At 54.0% G+C, this 17857-nt stretch overlaps 2 protein-coding genes across 9 annotated transcripts in view; one reads left to right on the top strand and one right to left on the bottom strand.

Moving 5' to 3' along the window:
- The window catches only part of EDRF1 (erythroid differentiation regulatory factor 1), a 46252-nt gene extending 36848 nt beyond the window's left edge, over nt 1-9404 (top strand). For 3 of the 8 annotated variants that reach the window (XM_060641212.3, XM_060641217.3, XM_060641216.3), the window contains one exon: nt 3602-4406. In XM_060641212.3, coding sequence (XP_060497195.1) covers nt 3602-3758 — 157 coding nt within the window. In that variant the 3' untranslated portion in view covers nt 3759-4406. Of the gene's footprint in view, nt 1-807; nt 904-3601; nt 4407-9102 lie in introns of those variants that run through there. The other 5 variants (XM_078434941.2, XM_078434940.2, XM_078434943.2 and 2 more) reach the window with 5 other exon arrangements.
- On the bottom strand, nt 6031-14285 carry MMP21 (matrix metallopeptidase 21). The gene is made up of 7 exons (XM_078434944.2): nt 12973-14285; nt 12021-12531; nt 11124-11263; nt 10782-10923; nt 9333-9590; nt 6760-6932; nt 6031-6504 (listed from the first exon to the last, which is right to left on the bottom strand). Exons 1-7 carry the CDS (start codon nt 13132-13134, stop codon nt 6205-6207), a joined length of 1686 nt encoding a protein of 561 aa, XP_078291070.2. The 5' UTR covers nt 13135-14285; the 3' UTR covers nt 6031-6204.
- Nucleotides 14286-17857: the final 3572 nt, after the last annotated feature.

The raw sequence follows: 17857 nt of genomic DNA, 5'->3' as shown, positions 1-17857 counted from the left end.
AGCAACCCCAACCCTTTGATAGATTCCAGCAGTCCCGAACTCCTGAAGTGGTACTTTGTCCTGCTCTGTGCTGTTGGGTTTGTCCTAAGGGTGGGAATGATGCTCTAGCTGTCTCCGTTCTGAGCAGAAACCCCTCCAGTAAATGCTTTCGAACGATCCTCTGCGGCCTTAAGGAGAGCGTTTGTGGGGCGGAGCACTCAGCGTCGGGCACCTTCTCCGCCCTGTCCCTGCTTCTCAGCAGGGGGTGGTGGTCCGGGCAGCGGTTGGCAGACACCCCACCTTCTGAAGAACCAGAGAGGGAGAAGGCGGAGGGGACCGTGCATGTGGGGACACACGCAGTTGAAAAAGTTAGCGCTTTTCCTGTTTAACGGCAGTGGAAATTTTGAAATGTTTTATTGGTTTCCACAAGGTGGCGACATAAATATGTGTGAGAACCACCAGCTCTTTGTGGGTTTTCGCAGATTGGTGGTCTGAGTAATTGGCCCAACGGGTGACAGTTCCGTCCTATGGTACCTTTTGTAAACATACCTGTCCTCTCCTCTGTGTGTGGCCTAAGTAGTTTTATTTTAGTGGAGGGTCTTCTGACCCGTCTTCTCAGGTTATTAATATCCTGTCAAAAAAAAACGCTTAAAGTTTTTGGGTAGGATGCATGAAGTCCTCTTGTGCTAACTTGTGTTAATTTTTTCAAAATGTATCGAAGACTGTTAAATGTGGTATTCGTGTGCATACAGTTAATATGTTGATAGGGCTCCAAAACAGACTGGTTCCTGAGTCCGTGTGTCTCTTGTGTGTCACTGGCCGGCACAGGAGATACACGTGACTTTGTCGCTAGGAGGGAGACCTGTGCTGTGGCCCTGCTACCTCACCAGGAGTCCAGGAGCGTTTCTGTCTGGAGTAAAAGGAGATCAGAGCTAGACTTGAAAAGAAAGGAAATGCTAGTAGGTTTCTGTTTTGTTGATTTTTTTTCTACCCACCCCACCTGTGCTTTAAAAAAGAAAAAGAAAAACTGAGCTTAGCAGTTAAAAATCTTAATTTTTTTGGGTGTCTGGGTGGCTCAGTTGGTTAAGCGTCGACTCTTGGTTTCGGCTCGGGTCATGATCTCGTGGTTTCATGCCCCACGTTGGCCCCACATTGGCTATACGCGGGCAGCACAGAGCCTGCTCAAGATTCTCTCCCTTTCTCTCTGCCCCTCCCTCACTTGCACTGTATCTCTCTCTCAAAATAAATTTAAAAAACTTTTTAAATAAAAAATTTTAATTTTCTTTGAATCCTCTTATGACAATTTCCTCTTATGACAACCATGTGGTTCTGTTAGAAATGCTTTTTTGGTGGGGGGAGTGGGGCTGGGGCCTGGGTGGCTCAGTCGGTTAAGCGTCCGACTTTGGCTCAGGTCATGATCTCATAGTTCGTGGGTTTGAGCCCTGCACGGAGCTCTGTGCTGGCAGCTCAGATCCTGGAGCCTGCTTCGGATTCTCTGTCTCCTTCTCTCTCTACCCCTCCCCTGCTCATGTTCTCTCTCAGTCTCTCAAAAATTATGCGTTAAAAAAAAAAAAACAATAAAAATGCTTTTTTTTTTTTTTTTTATGTTTGAGAGAGAGCGTTTATGTGAGTGGGGGTGGGGCAGAGAGGGAGACACAGAATCTGAAGCAGGCTCCAGGCTGTGAGCTGTCGGCACAGAGCCTGACACCGGCTCAAACTCACGAAACTCCAGATCACGACCTGAACTGAAGTTGGACGCTTAACTGAGCCACCCAGGTGCCCCTATAGAAATGCTTGTTTTGTGTATTGGGTTGTGCTTTTTCTTTTTGGATTAAGAACTTATTTACCCTTGTACTGTAGTTTTAATACTCATTACTTTAGCAGATTGGAGCCTCTTGACCTTTTGGTGGCTTTGGGGTTTCCTAGAATTGAAAACTATGAAAAATTAATCTTTGAGGGTTTGGGAAGCTCTTGACCATGGTGCAGAGGGCAGATCTTTTAGATTTATGGGCTGTGCCTGGCCAGGTATGTACATTTTATATTTTGTTAATATTAGGGGCACCTGGGTGGCCCAGTCGGTTAAGGGTTCGATTCTTGGTTTCAACTCAGATCATGATCTCACAGTTCATGGGTTCGAGCTCTGCATTGGGTTCTGCACTGATAGTGAAGAGCCTGCTCGGGATTCTCTCTCTCTGCCCCTCCCTTACTTGCATGCATGCATATACTGTCTCAAAATGAATAACTGAAAACTTTTTTAAAAATGGCATATATATATATATATGTATATATGCAAATAATATATATGCATATGTATTTGTTAAAATTATTAAAAAGGAAAACAGAGATGTTAGCTGCCTTTGGAAGAAAGATAAGCTTTTGAAATGTTGGGGCCCTTCTTGTCAGAGTTCATGGTTCAGTGAGACTATTGATGAGAGTTGATTAAGGATGGGAATCATTTGTAGAAATTGGATGATGATTTAAGATTCAGAATTAGGATCAGAACAAATCTCAGAGGGTTTTAAATATATGATCCCAGCAGCCATCTATTATCTTTAGGCACTCAGCTAAAGTGTGGCATCATTGTCCATGAAGAATTAATTTTTGGAGCACTGGTTCTGATTAAGTACTGTTGCCTTGATTTGTCAGAAAAGAGTTAAAATTTTGTTTTTAATGTTTTATATTTGAGAGAGAGCATGAGCAGGGGAGGGGCATAGAGAGGGAGACACAGAATCGGAAGCAGGCCCCAGGCTCCGAGCCGTCAGCACAGAGCCCGACGAGGGGCTCGAACTCATGGACTGCGAGATCATGACCTGACCCGAAGTCGGACGCTTAACCAACTGAGCCACCCAGGCGCCCCCAGAAAGGAGTTTAAATTTCTTGTAAGATTATCAGAGGTTTTGCAAATGTCAACCCCAGCCCAGAACTAAAACCTAGCCATCTTAGGCCCAGACTGTACATAGTGAATGCATTTTAAACAGTCGCTTTACTGTGCCATGGGTGGTTTTGAGAGGAAGAGAGATTTTCCCGATTAAAGAAGTTGGAATAAGAGGGAGAAGAGAAATGAGGTTCTACAGAGGGTTCTCCAGGGAAGACCTCCCCACAGTCGCGTTAGATGTGTGCTCGTTAACAGGGCTGAGGGGTGTCAGGCTCAGCACGGAGGAGGGAGGAAATCCTGGGTAGCTTTCCAGGCCCCAGGCTGCCCCAGGCTGGATTTTCGTCGTAGCGTATCATCGGACATGCTGTTTTCTTCTTGTTTAATGCACTCCCCCCTCCGCGCCCCCCCCCCCCCCCCACTGCTACCTCAGTAGACCGAAGATGCCATGAGCACGGGGACTCTGCTTGGTGGGTCTTGTTCACGGCCACGAGCAGTTCCCAGTACATAGTAGGCACTCAGATATTTGTGAAGAGAATGAACCTTGGTTTTAATTGACGTATTGAAGTAAATATCTAAAAACGGGCCTGGGAACAGTGACTGCGAGAAGGTAAGCACGGAATAGGCCTTAACGGACCACCCGCTTCCCTGTGGGCAGTGACGGTCGGGGACTGCTTATTTGGGTTTCTTTCTGGATCGTCGGTGGACCTCACTGTGCACTTCTGTTTTGTTTTTGTTTTAATGCGGCAGTAATACTGAAGAGGATGTAGTCCTCAAAACCAACAAGCAGATTTACTCCCAGCTTTTGAGAGCTACCGCTAACAGAAACTCCACTCTTCTGGAAAGGATCGACGTCCTCATCCAGTTGCTGGATCAGCTTGCTCGCGGCGGCAGTGGCGGCCAGTGACTCGGCCTGAAGCTCCGTCCGCAGAGACGCTGTCAGTGCCTTCTGCTCTTGGGGGCCGGTTTGTCCATTCGGTGCTTCGTGTCATTAAATAGGAGGGAAAGCCTCTCCTGTCCCTAAAGACAGGCACAGCAGTGGAAACACAGTTCTCTTTTCCCGTCGCGGACACATCGCGGTTGAGTTCTTTGCTTCATTTGAAGTGAAGGCAGAACCAGACTGAAAGCCCCCGGCGTTGGTTTTTCAGAGACATACGTGGTGCCTCCGTGTTCACACCCTTGCTGTGATGCAGCTGCACTTGTAAACAGGTTTCAAGTCTGTTGGGCTCCATGGGTTTAAGATAGAATTATTTTGGATGATGTTACCGTGGTCAGGGGAACTTGGATCCAGATGCCTTTAGTGGTTCAGGTGGGTTCAAGAAACATCCCGCGTCTACGGCGCTTTCCGGTCGCACGGAAGGCGGCCCGCCCTCCCCCCGTGTCGCGGGCTGCGCGGTGTTGAGTTCGGGGCGCGCTCTGAGAGCGCCCGCTTCTCTCTGACTGGCTAGGACAGCCGATCGAGGATAGGTACTGCTCCCTCTTTCTTTCATTGTAAACTGGAAACTGTGAATAAGGTAAGAAAACTATTTTGAATAAATAAATTATTTATTTAAAATGTCTGTTATTTTTCCTGAATTTCACATTCTGCACTTTGAGTTTTGATTTGAACTGGTTTAATCAATCTTCCAAAGTGAAGATTAAAACATTAAAAATCTCTGCCATTCACCGCATCGTCACAGAACGGGACGCTGCTTACACCTGTCCCGCACGGCTCTCGTCTGGGCGCCCGCGCGAGCTCTGCTTTCTCCGTGCCCACCTCGCGCTGCCTACCTGCCCTGGCACCACAGCCTCCGTTTCAAAGAAACAGAAATCGGGCAGGCTGTCTCCCGTCGGGTTGACGGCAGGGACGTGTAGACGGGAGCCCGCTCTGCCGCCACGTCCGTCCGGCTGGCCCCGAGTGTGGGCTCGGCCCCGAGTGCAGGCTCACCCCCGACCTTCAGCGCCTCCCGCAGCCCCTGCGCCTTGGTCAGTAGCCCCTCCACTCAGTGGCCGTGCCCTCTGGAGGAATCTGAACCGTACCGGAAAGTTGTCTGGAATAAAGCTGGCCCTTTACGAGGTGCTTTCTCGAAAGCGCGCCGAGCTTTTCAGGTGTTTTCCTTGGCGGTGAGTTGACACCTGTCCCAGCTTGACGGGACCGTCGCTGGCCCTGTCCTTTGTCTACTTCTTTGTTATCTGGTTTGCGTTTCCTTGGGACAGATGTGCATCCGTTCTCAAAAACCACTGAAGGCATTTAAAGTTTTAACTAAGTCGTGAAACAGATGTACAAAAGCAGACATCGTCCGTCGGGACAGCTGTCCCTCCGCTTCCCCTGCGGCGAGTGCTGTCCTCACTGGTCCAGCCCGCACACTTCCCCTGAGAAGATCCAGTTTTGAAGTAAGCTGGCATCAGGATGTCGCGTTCCCGGTCTTGTCTCCTGGCCTCTCCTTGGCTGAACAGCCTTTTAGTCGAGGAATATTCGTCTCTAAGCAAGAAGATGGCAATTCTAGCCGTCTTCACTTGTCGAAACAATAATATGAACGTTCCCTACAGGGGGAGAAAAAAAGTCTGGCTAAATGTTGTAATTTGCCGATTTTAAATGAGTGCTTCTTCAAGTGCTTGAGCCTTGGCTGGTAGGTGGGCAGAATCGTGCTATTTGTGGCCTGGTTGTTGAGACGACTTGCCTTTCAGTTAATTTCAGTGCAGGGATGGAGAGAAGGTGCCAGGGCCCCGGGGCTGGAGTCAGAGGCAGGGGTCGCCGGCAGCCGCCGCGTTGACCCTGCTGGGAAGGACACAACGGTGAGCTTCAGTTTCTAGGACTAGAAATGTGCAAAGTAGTGTGGGCCTTGGCACTCCCACGGAGTTGTGAAGATGGAGAGAAATGCGTGGGGAAACCTTCCAGATGCTGTCCGTGAGGGAAACGTAAGTTACCACGCCAGCAAGTGTGGAGCGCAGTAGTGGAGCTTTTCCGCTGAATCCCTAAGTTTTCAGGGCAGTAACACCGCTCCTGTGTTCAGGGAGCCGGATCTCCTTCCGTGATTGGATCCTTTGGCCACGGCTACGTCCCCATCCAGCCATGAAATCGGTACGGGGGTGACGGGTGGCAGGAGGACAGGGATGTGTCAGGATTTTTTTTTTTTTTTTTTAACCTTTCCTAAAAATGTCCTAAAATCATTTGGTAATTTTTTATTTTTTTTTTGGGGGGCCTGTAAAACGGACTTCTAAACCAAGTATTTGAAAAGTTAAGGTAATAGCTTCTTCCACTGGGTTTTAGCCCTGTTTGTTTCGGTTACTAAAGATCTGGTTTATTTTCTTTGTAAAAGACCCGACTTTCTCTCAGAAGAGAAATCCCTTTCTCCACTTGCCTGTTTTTCTCCTTACATGTTCAGGGTGGAGGCATGGACGTCACAAATGTCAAACCACCTCCCTGAGATGGGCTGCTTTGGAAATAAGCCATTTGAAGGAAGCCAAGGCTGGTGCTGTTTGTCCTTGGCATTAACCACTTTCCAGTACGCATTGCCTTTGAGCAAGAAAACGGAGTTGTGTGCGTAGGAGTAATAGGCTGAATCTATATTTCTGAAAGGATGGTTTTGTGGCTCTATTCCTGGAAATACCTCCGTAATCTTCATTGGATAAGAATCAAGTACTTGATTTCTGTTGACATCAAATGCAAACACCTGCAAAGCAAGTAAGAAAGTGAGACCGGCATTTCTGAAAACCATTGATTTTTAGATTAATTTTAGGAATGAGCTAAGTAAATCTGTAGCTTTGCACCAAATTCTCTGGGCTTGAATTTCTTAATTTTCCACATGACGGGACCCGCCATGGTCATACAGGGCCGAGGCAATTGAGAACAGCTTTTAACAACTTGGCCCTCTGACAAACCCCGGGGGGTGGTAGAAGCCACACCAAGCTGGAAAGCCTCTACTCACGAGGGACTCTTTGAAGAAGTAAATTAACTGTTTTCTTCGGTCATAAAAGGCAGTGTCCAGAGGACTTGGAATGCCAGGAAATCCTTCCGAAATCAGTCTGGGGTAGCTTCTCCCTTGTTCATCCTCTGTGTAGGCCTGATCCTTGTCGCTGTCATATCTCCAGTACTGATTTCCTGAGAGCCAAACAAAACATGCTTATATGGCTTATTACCATTTAATTATGGACGACGACAAAGAGGCCCACTTTCAGTCTAGGGCTCTGCCAACCGTGATGTTTCGCCATGACCCCAGAAGAAGGCAGGACCTCAGCATCTGAGTGAAGCCTCCACTCAAGTGAATGATTCTCCAGGTCTTGAATTACTTCTAGATCGGTTCTGACAATCATTGCCGCTATTAAGATGTTGGTTGCCTTTTGCAGGGCACGCCAGCCCCCTGGTGCTCATCAAAAGCAAAAACAAAATGACAAATCGTACGGTCTTTTTCACATAAGCATCATCTTTTTTTTTTTTTCCCCTTCTTCCTATGTAGTCTCATGATCTTCCTTTTACGTGTTAGGATCCCAGGGGTGGCCGTGAATCGTTTTCCCACCATAATAAATATAAGCCCTCTTTTTACAGAAAACAATCTCGATGCTTATGATCAGGTCTTTTAAAGATTTTATTTAAGTAATCTCTACACCCAGGGGGGGGATTAAACTCAACCCCGAGATCAAGAGTCACATGCTCTACCAACTAAGCCAGCCAGGCACCCCAGCTTTTTGTCAGGGTTGTAGAATTCTGCGGTTCGACTACCAACTCGGTTGTACAGATGAGGAAACCCGAGAAGCCCTGAAGCACTTCATCCGGATTCACGGCCCAGGTGGGACCGGTGCGGCCCGAGACTCCCTTATTCCACCCCGGCGACTCAACCCGCTGTCCTGTGAAGGCACAGCTCGTAATGTTGCTCTGTTTCAGTTCACGATCCAGATGCCTATTTCGTGCTCTGAAACAGCACAGGACTCTTCTGGACTCTCGTTGTTAGTTGCTCATCCTGAACCCTGGCATATGGTCAGCATAAAATAGAATAAATCCACTGAGCTAGAGGTTTTTGTGTTCACAACCTACGTCACATCACAGTCAGTTCCGTTCCGTAGCAGCCGCCCACGCGAGCTCCCTCTCGCCCTCGGCCCCTGCTTCTACCCCCGTCCCCAAAAGGTTTGCCTTTGAGAGAAAACAGTGACGTTTGTCCAGCCAATGGCGCAGTTCACTCTAACTGGAATATTTGAATTTAAAGTATTCTCGGCCAGTTAAGAGGTTTTTTACAGCTCCGAGACTGAAATACACATGTTATTACAGCAGTCCCCCACGATGACCTAATTCTGTAACGAAGAGTCTTTGTTGCCCGTGGAAGCTCTCGTCCAGGACTTCTTAGGACCCTGAGAGATGTGCTTCCAACTCTGAGAGCCCTGAACTAGACAAGTCCGCCCTGGGCAATTTGTTTCTGTAACTGCACTCCATTCTTCCTTTGTGCGATGTAAAGAAAATTAAGGCCAGATTCATGCACTGGTTTCTTGCGGCAAAATCCGCACGCAGCTTCCTTTGGGTTTGGCTCTTGCCTCTCTGACTCCTGAGCCATTTAAGGCCAGAGGGTCCTATTGCCAGGGCTCAGGCAGACCGAGGGCACACAGCTTACCTCTGGGGCAGTTCGGGGAAGGGAAAGAAAAAGCAGCCACAGAATCTTGTTTGTGCTTAGACTCCGGGCATTTGGTTTGCAAAGAGCCAGCCTCCGTGACACGGGCAGAGGCCCCCGGGCAAGGCGGTCCTGGCCTGTCTTCTCTGCGCATCTGCTGACCCCAGACCCCCGCCTCGGTCTCTGCCTCCCAGCAACACACTGATCCCCCTGCTCAGAAACTGCCACCGACGCCTCACTGCCTGCTGGCTGAAGTCCAGCCCCCGGCCACGGTGCTCGAGGCTCTCGGGGCTCAGGCTGACCCTGTCTTTCCAACCTAATCTCGTCCCGTGTGAGTGCCCTGCCCCTGAACCCCGCGGGTTCAGCTGACATCTTTTCCCCTCCCTCTAAAGCCTTGCTTCCCCTTCCTGTGTCTTACCCCCCACCCCCCACCCCCGTCCACACTTCCCCCATCACACCCCCACTGTCCCGGCGGGGCTCCCGGGGTCCCACATGGCCTCCGGGTCTGGGTCAAAAGCCCTGACTTCTGGGTGGCTCCAGCCTCTGGTTCCAGGCGGCCGTGGTCACCTTATCTGCTCTCCTTCACCACAGGCTTCTAGCGGGGGGCTTCTAAGGCTCCTCCTCTCCGGAGGAAGAGTTAGCTAAAACTGCTGTCGGGGGGGCCCTTTCTTACAGGTCTCGGGCCACCACCTCTGCCTGGCATAGCCGGTTCACTCATTCATTTGTTCATGTGACGCATTCGGCGCCTTCATACCCTGTGCTCAGAGCTTACAGTCCGGTGGGACAAGCCAGTCAGGTGAGTCATTGCAAGAGCACTAGAAGATTCCCTGGCATGGGGCTCGAAGCCCTCGTTCCGAGTGCGCCTGTGTGATACAAGAAATCGAGCCACCCGGGAGAACCTCTACCTTTAAAGAAATAGCGTTCGTCTCTTCTCCACGTCCAGAGGTGGACAAAAGCGTCTATGTTTTGTGTTGGGATTCCGCGCCAGCCACTGAGGATTTGGATGGGATCCCCGTAGCGTGTCCGGCTGTTTCGATTTTCGTAAAGCCAGTACCAGGCGTTGCGGAAGAAATACGTGCTAAACCTCATCATCACTGCTCCGTATTGGTTTCTCTCTTTGCGAATCCAGTCAAATGCGGTATCAAACGATCCTTCACATGAACCTTCGAAAAAAAAAAAAAAAGTCCCTTGTCACCTGTGGCAAAAACCAACTGTTGCTACTTTCACGTGTGATTCAAATAGAGATCATTACAAAGCTGGAGTTTTCGATTAAACTTTTTTTTTTTTTTAGCGTTTATTTTTCAGAGAGAAAGAGCGCGAGAGGGGGAGGAGCAGAGAGAGCCGGAGACACAGAACGGGAAGCAGGCTCCAGGCTCCGAGCTGTCAGCACAGAGCCCGACGCGGGGCTCGAACCCACAAACCGCGGGATCGTGATCTGAGCTGACGCTGGACGCTTGACTGACTGAGCCAACCAAGCGCCCGTCTCTTCAGCGGTCTTAAAGCCAGACGCCACACAAGGCTGGAAGTAGGCCTGCCCGGAGGCGGGGGGGAGGGGGGCCTGCAGCACTGCTGGCTCCCGTGGGCCGTTCCGGCTCATCTTGGTTCTCTCAGAGGTTCTCTTAGAGGCGCTCCCGGGCCTCTAAGTGTCTCCATGCGGATGCTGGTCATGTGATCACCTTCACCACAGCTGATGCCTCCTGACGGCTGGCCTGACCTCATTAGAGGCAAGAAGCTTGGTTCTGGGCACACACCAGAGTAAGACTGGCTCTGAGGGAAACACGTGCCGTCCTGGCACCGCTTACTCTCCCCGGAGGCCCAGGGCCAAGAACATAGGGTCCGAGTGGAACAGAAGGGGGTGGTCTCTGTGTTCGGTGGAAAAGGGGAGGGCAGCTCGCTTTCCCTTCAGCCTCCAGGCTAAGCCATTAGTCACTTCAGTTAACTAACCATTCACACCTTAGCCTGAACAATTAGAGATGGAAGTTGATCCTCCCTGCTCTTTGCTTTGGGACGGCGGGAACCTTCTCCCTGGGGCACCTTCTCCCTGGGGCTTCCGGGATCTGTAGCTCCGGGGGGAGGGGGGAGGCCACCCCTTGGGCGGCCAGTGCTGTTTGGAAAACCGCCAAGCCCTGCTCCTTCCTCCCAGAGATGTGATGTAGCACGTGAAGCAGAGGCCACAGGAGGGAATATCCTTGCCGGTGGCCACCTGCATCCCAGAGCTAGAAGGCAGCTACTGCTGGCTGCTCTTGGAGTCGTACTGTTCCGTGCTCTTGGGGGGCCCGGCCTCCCGATAGGGAGCGGGGTCCTGTTGAGTGTCCTCTGGGAGGTCTGAGGATGATCTCCCAGAACAGTCTTACCGTACAGCTTCTGAATGGCTTTTCTGTCCGACCAGTCCAGCTCAAACGCAGGCTCCTGGGGAGTATAATTCGGCCGCATTATGGATCCTGTCCTGTACGTGTGAGGCAGGCCGAGTACGTGGCCGATTTCATGGACGGCCACCTAGAAGGGGACACAAACCACGGGTGCAGTGCCGACCGTGGGCGTCCGAGCGCCTGCCAGCGGCGGGCCTCGCCAAGGGGAAGGGGGACGATGGTGAAAATCGGGGAACCTTCCCAGAAGGCTGTCCGCTCTTCCCTGAACTCCAGCCCACCCTGCACCGCCCTCTGCCCGGTCACTCCCCGTGGCCCGAGACCACTTACTTTGAGAAGGCTGATGCCCGCATCACTGCTGGGAGGTGTGAAGTGCTCATCATCGTCAAAGTGGATGTCGCCCAGGCGCCAGGCATGTGCAAACTCCTGCCCGCTGCCATCAAAAACCCGGGGACAGCCCAGGTGCCGGCCTGGCAAGGGGACAGGGAGCACAGACACGTTCCCCAAAACGGTCACGGCCTCGAGGAGCTTGTAGTCCAGGAGCGGAAGCCACAACTCGCCTGCGCCACAGCGTTTTGAAGTCTAAACACTAAACACGCAGACTCTGTGGGAGCCCAGAGAAGGGTGCGGGGCATGGGGGTGCTATCAAAAGGCAAGATCCGAGTTGGATCCTAACAGCTGACGGGTCAGGACAGGAAGAAGGTGCAGCCCAATGATCACGTCCCCTTGCACGAACGCTGGGGACTTCTCACAGCAGGGAGTCAAGGGAGTCAGCAGGGCAGCCCCTAGCACCCCTCGATCCCAGCAGGGGCGCCTGCAGAGAAGTTACTTTGTCCAAACCCATCTGGCTAGGAGGGGTCAGTGCCCTGGCTCGTACCCTGCTGAGCTCGCTCCCTGCAGCAATGCTCACTGGGCTGACCTGCTCCAAGACCAGCAGTGAGGGGCCTTCACTGATGTCCCTATGTGACTCCCCCCCGCCCCCCGTCCTGTGCAGGGTGGCGTGCCCGCACCCTTCCCGGTGAGCTGTACTGAAGCGCCAACACAGGGTTTACGACATGACCACGCCGCCGCCAGGGGCCGTCTCGGGACACCCCGGGAGGCAGCGGTCGTGGCACCGCTGGACAGGTGACCAGGGCGGGGCTCCCTATGCTAACCGGGCCCTGCCTGCGGCCGTGGGGGCCGGTGCCCGGGAGCCCAGGGTTGGCTCGCCGTCTTCGCCCTTCTCACCTCGTCCGAACCCCAGTTTTATGTCCACCGCGGCCCCGGGGGCGGTGAGGTCCTCCCGGAAGTCCAGCGGCGTCACCTCGCTCCACATCCTGAAGGCCAGGCTGAGGATGTGCCGCTGCTCGTCCACGGACAGCTGGCCGCTGGCGCCCTCCCCCAGCAGCCGCCACGTCAGCGTCCTCTTGGCGAAGGCCCGGGTGTCCCCGCGGGGCGCGGCGTCCTCGGGCCGCGGGCTCCGTGGCGGTAGCGGCCGCGCGAAGCGCTTGGGCCGCACCCGGGGCGGCGGGGACGCCGGCGGCCGCGTGTCGGGGACGCCGCAGCGCGGCCTGTTCATGGCCGCCAGCGTGGCCGCGTCCAGCCGCCCGCTCGCAGGCAGCGCGTTGACCTTCTGGAACCTGCGCACGGCCTCGGCCAGGGCGGCGGCCCGGGGTCCCGCGGGCGGCGTGGCGGGGCCGGGGGTCCGGGAGCCGGGCCCGGGGGGCGCGTCGGCCCAGCCGTACTTGGACAGGAAGCGCTGCGGAGAGAGGCGGCGAGCGGTGGGGCGCGGGTGTGTGGGGTTTACGGAATGGGGGGGGGGGGGGGGGCTGTGTGTCGCTACGCGTGTCTGCAGCCACGGGGCGTGGTCACCCGTGTCGCGCGGCACGGCCAGCCCGTGGTTATGGGTCGTTTGCGGGAGGCCCCCCGCCCCCGACCTGAGGCGGCGTGGGTGTGCCCGCGCATGCATGTGCCCAGCTCTGCACGTGTCCTAGTCTGCACGTGCCTGCGTGTGCGCAGGCTTGCACGTGCACGGGTCCGCCTGCGCACGCGCCCCCGTGTGCACCTGCCGGTGTGTGCACGTGCCTGCGTGTGCTAGGGTTCACCTGTGCGCGTGCCCCCGTGCGCACCTGCCTGCGTGTGCGAGGGTTCACCGTGCACGTGTGCACGTGCGTGCGGCTGGTGCCGGGGCTCCTCCTACCTGCGCGGCGAGGGCGTCCGCGATGGGCTGGGCCCGGCGCAGCGGGGGCGGCTCCAGGTCCGAGCGGTCCCGGCTGTGGAACAGCGGCTCCGGCCCGGCGGCCCGGGGGGCAGCGAGCCAGCAGAGCAGCAGGCTCCGACGGAGGATGGAGGCGGCCAGCATGGCCCGGTCTGCGCGCTGCCCTCCGGCTTCCCTCCCGTCTCCCTCCTGCGGCCCGGGCCCCCGGGGATGCTTTTATAAGCAGCACTTCCGCTCTGGGGAGCCGTGCGTGTCCGAGGCCTTCGCAGCCAGGTCTGAAGTGTGCCCGCCGGGAGGCCCTGGCCCTGCCGCCCTTTGAAGACCCCAGGAGTGCCCTTCTCGTTGGGGTGAGAATGTTTGCCCCGTCCTCAGGTAATTACATCCTGCCCTGGCAGCCTCGTGTGGATTCCGTTTCTGTGGTGACGCGCTCCCGGGCCGGCTGGCTGCCCCGGTGAGCAGTGGAATGTTCGCGAAGTCCGGGGGTCCTGTCGGTAGAAGTGCAAAACCTGGCCGCCAACCACCTGCTGTCGCTCACTGCACCTGCGGCCTGACTACCTGATCATCAGTTTGCTCACAGCGTGGGTCCTTTCTTTTCTTGGAGGGCCCGGGTTGCAGATCTTGTTTCCCGGATCTCTTCTTGTTCCTTTTCGTACAAAGGATGCTTCATCAGTATGGGAAAACGTAAAATTAAAAAGTGCTGAGAATCAAGGAGGAAATCCAGTGATTCAGAGGGTGAACATTTGGTGAACATTCTTGCAGGTACACGTATTGCGTACGTTCACGGGGAAGTACGTGTGTATAGTTTTACGTAAACCGTGTTCTCTATTAGCTAAAACTCGGTGGTTCGAATGTCACGGGCAGCTTCGGTGTTCGTGAACGTAGGCGTTTGTCTTCCTAGTCAATGGCTGTGTGGTGTCCTAGTCTGTGGGTCAGGGATTTTTATACGAGGGTAAACTAGGATCCCTGGAGGTTCTAGAACTGGCCCCTCTCAGTTCACCCTCACAAAGGAGTCTTTTGAAGGAGGAGAAGGGAGGGGGTGGAGGGTGGAGAAGAAAATATTACGCAGGGCCAGGCTCAGCTGCGTGGACCTTGTAACTAGTCACGTCTGGCGAGGCTGGGAGAAGTGAGTGAGGCCCTCCAGGCACTTGGCTGCAGGTGAGAGCTTCGAATGTCAGTGTCAAAGGTCTGAAAACAGCAAGTGTGCAGGTGTGGGGCTGGCCCTTAGCGACTCCTTCATCAAATCCTCATGACCGTTCTAGGGACAGGGAACCTGGAAATAAACGGGGTGGACCCATTCTTTGCCATCAGGGAACTTTTTTTTTTTTTTAATATATATTTTTTTAATGCTCATTTATTCTTGAAAGACAGCACGAGCAGGGGAGGGGCAGAGAGAGAGGGAGACACAGAATCCGAAGCAGGCTCCGGGCTCCGAGCTGTCAGCACAGAGCCCGACGCGGGACTCAAACTCAGGAACCATGAGATCGTGACCTGAGCCGAAGTCGGACGTCAGACACTTAACCGACTGAGCCACCCAGGCGCCCCCACGGAACTTCTATTCTAAGTGGAGGAGACAGACAATAAACCACACAATGAATGAAAAGTTCAAACAGTGACAGGGGCTAACGGTGTAAATCAGAAAAGCGAATGCTTTGGAGGTGGGGAGTCCATATTAAGATGGGCGGGAGAGACCTCTTGTAAAGATGAAATGGAAGCAGTGGAAGAAAAGAGAGACACTGTCACGTGTGACTGGGGATTCATGTGTGGTGTGGGCGAAGGAAAGGACAAGTGCAAAGGCCCTGAGGCAGGATCCGGCGGAGTAGCAGAGGGCCGATGGAGGGTCAATGAGGGGGAAGGGGAAGGGGGAGGGGGAGGTGAGGACGGAAAAGAGAGGGTGGATGGGAAGATGACGAGGGACGTGGAGGTCGGGTAAATTGGATTCTACCCTAAGTTCAGTGGAGATCTTTTGAGCAGGAGAGTGGCTTTATTGATTCGTTATTTAAAGAATCCTCCCGGGGTGCCTGGTTGGCCCAGAGGACCAGGCGATTCTTGATCTCAGGGTTCAGTTCGAACCTCATGTTGGGTGTAGAGATTACTTAAATAAATAAACTGAAATCCTTCCAGTTGCTCTATGGAAGGTAGATAAAAAGGGGTGCAGCCCAGAGGCAGGTGTAGACGGCACCGGCTGGCCTGGCACTCCTTCCTGGGTGTTCCCCGCCCCAGCAGCCCTTCTGTGCTAGGTTGGTCTGTCTGATGGCCCTGCAGCCCGAGACCTGTCACGGGGCTCCGGGACACTGGCGTTCCGAGGCAGGGCACAGTACTAGGCTGTGACCCAGCGGGATCCGTTCCTAGTGAGGTCCCAGGAAAGGGTGTTTGGCCTCACACGGGGGCTGCGGCGGCGAGGCCAGCACCTGTGACATCAGGGTGTTGTGCTCAGTCAGCTCCGGTCAGCTCGGAGACCTCTGGGGCCGGCCACGCACCAGGTGGGGACACAAGAGCGAGCAGGGTTGGGGGGGGGGGGGGACGTGATTAGAAACCCTCCCAGGGCTTCCCGGGTGTAATCGGAGACCCACCGAGGGAGGGTGACGGGGAGAGACGGAAGAAGGAGGCCCCTCCGGGTCGGGAGGTGGCAGTTTTAATAAGCGAAGGGAACGTACATTCCAGGTTCGTCCTGGGCAGCGGGCGGGACTAATGGATCCCTGCACCTGCCCGCTGGATCTTGAAAGCTTATCAAGAGGCTCTACCTGGGCCGAGTCCCGCATACCCTGTGGGTGTTTTCAACCCCACGTCACCTTTCAAGGCTGTGTCCTCAGAGCAGCCGCCGGGAACGGGAAAGGCAAGAGGAACAGAACCCACGTTCCGGGGACTGGGAGGGGGTGAGGGGCCTCCGGGTGCCTGGTCCCGCTCGCGGGTCAGTCGGCAGTCACGTCTTTTAGATGACCTTCTCCAGCAGGGCCCTTCTGGTCACTAAGGGCGGCTTACCGTCAGCTGTGTCCACAGATCCCCCTCCCCACCCCCCCCACCCCCGACTAAAGCCCTCTCCCCGTCTCCTACCGACGTGATCTCCCAGCTCCCTGAACCGGCACCACTGGGGTGAGAGGACTCGCGGTCACCCCTCTGGGAGGAGCCTGGCGGAGGGGAGGGAAGCCCGGGTCCGCAGTCAGGAGACAAGTGTGGTTCAGGGTGTGGAATTTCTCATTACCCTCACCCCCACTTCGCACACTCGGAAGCAAGCCCCAGGCACCCTGTATAATTCTGTGCGTGAAGATCCTACTGGGGGTCTGCACAAGATAGACCCGTTGGGAAGCAAAGCCAAGCATCATCCTGCCTTAAGACGGGGCGACAACCCTCTGTTATCACATTTCCCCGGGCAGCCTTCACGGTTTCAACGCTGGCCTCGTTCTCTCTTAACTTCTAAGTGGCCTTCCGAGCCGAAGGCCCATCCGAACGCTTCTGTAAAAAGCGAGGAGGGTGAAAGGCAGGCTCGAAATGACGCCAGGCGGCACGCAGGCCCTTTGCCCTTCCCACGTTGACTGCGGCGCCCGGGGGGGACGGGGCGGAGCCGGGCGGCTGCCGGTCCCCACGGCCGCGCCCACGAGGTCCGCTCTGCTCCGGTGCGTGATTCCCACGACGGGCCCCGTGAAGCTCCTCTCCCCTCGCCTAACTAGACCTGGCCTGGCAGGCGCTCCGTTTCCCGCCATCAGGACCCCTGCCGGCGCCGGCGCCCCACTCCGGTGGCTTCTCACTGCGCGCTGTCCCGCCTGCCAGAGTTTTTGTCAGTTACGTGCGGGCGTGTGTAGAACGTATATAAGCACATACAGCAAACCCGTGGGTTGCGAGGCACTTGTTCGGCACCTGTGTCCGCAAGACGAGCAGACGTTTCGAATCGATTTTACCTTGATAAACGAGCGAGGTCTTGCAGTAGGAGTCCCATGATCACAACTGGGCCGGTGGTGGTTCTCTCTCTCTTGCTCGCTCGCTGTGGGATTATGGGTGATCATCTCCCACGCTCAGATGCTCGGTCTCAGGCTACGGCTTTTGGCAGAAATCGGTGATTTTTCGGAACATTGGAAGGTGCCCACAACTGGCGTTAGTGTATCTTTTTGTCACTTCAAAGCACCTATGGACGGTCCTTTGCTTTTCCAGACCAGAGTGAGCTGAGGCACGCTTTGCTTCACTCTAGGTCATCGGACAGGCTCCCTGTTAAAGTTGCACGAAAACAAAAAGAACCCATTGAGCCAACAGACGGCAGTGATTCCGTTAGAGTGAAAGTCGTCCCACACAATAACCCTCCTCTCTCTTGCCCTCTCACACCAGCCACGAAGGTTTTCAAAGGGAAGTGCAGGTTAATTTACTTTTCTTTATATTTTGTGTCTTCTTTATTATTTTGTATTACGGTATCGCAGTCCTTTTTACCTGAATATTTTGGGGTTGTGGAACGAATCATCCGAGTTTCCTTTATTTCTGCTGGGGAAATTCGCTTTGATATACAAGTGCTTTGGATTACAAGCAGGTTTCCGGAACAAACTAGGCTCGCAAATCAAGGTTTCGCTGCGTGTAACCGTGACACGTCAATCACGTGTCCATTTACACGTGTCCCTCATATTTATCAAAATAGTTCACGTGTCCATATATGGTGGACGGTGAACACACATCTGAATAAATGGCTACACAGTGTTGCCCGTGTGGCCAAAACCAAGTGTAAGGGCACTGTTCACCTTCCCACGTGATTGGGGTTCTTTTCTGTTTTGTTTTTTTTTTTTTAATTGAAATCTCAAATTGTGTTTTCATTAGAAGATAAATCCTAAATGTTTTCTCTTCGGGAAACAAAAACCTCTGAAGGTACAAGATTTAGAGCAAAATGTTTCTA

The sequence above is a fragment of the Panthera onca genome, chromosome D2 (genome assembly GCF_046562875.1).
Source record: "Panthera onca isolate mPanOnc1 chromosome D2, mPanOnc1 haplotype 2, whole genome shotgun sequence".
Lineage (NCBI taxonomy): Eukaryota > Metazoa > Chordata > Mammalia > Carnivora > Felidae > Panthera > Panthera onca.
This window is presented reverse-complemented; position numbering and strand designations above follow the sequence as displayed.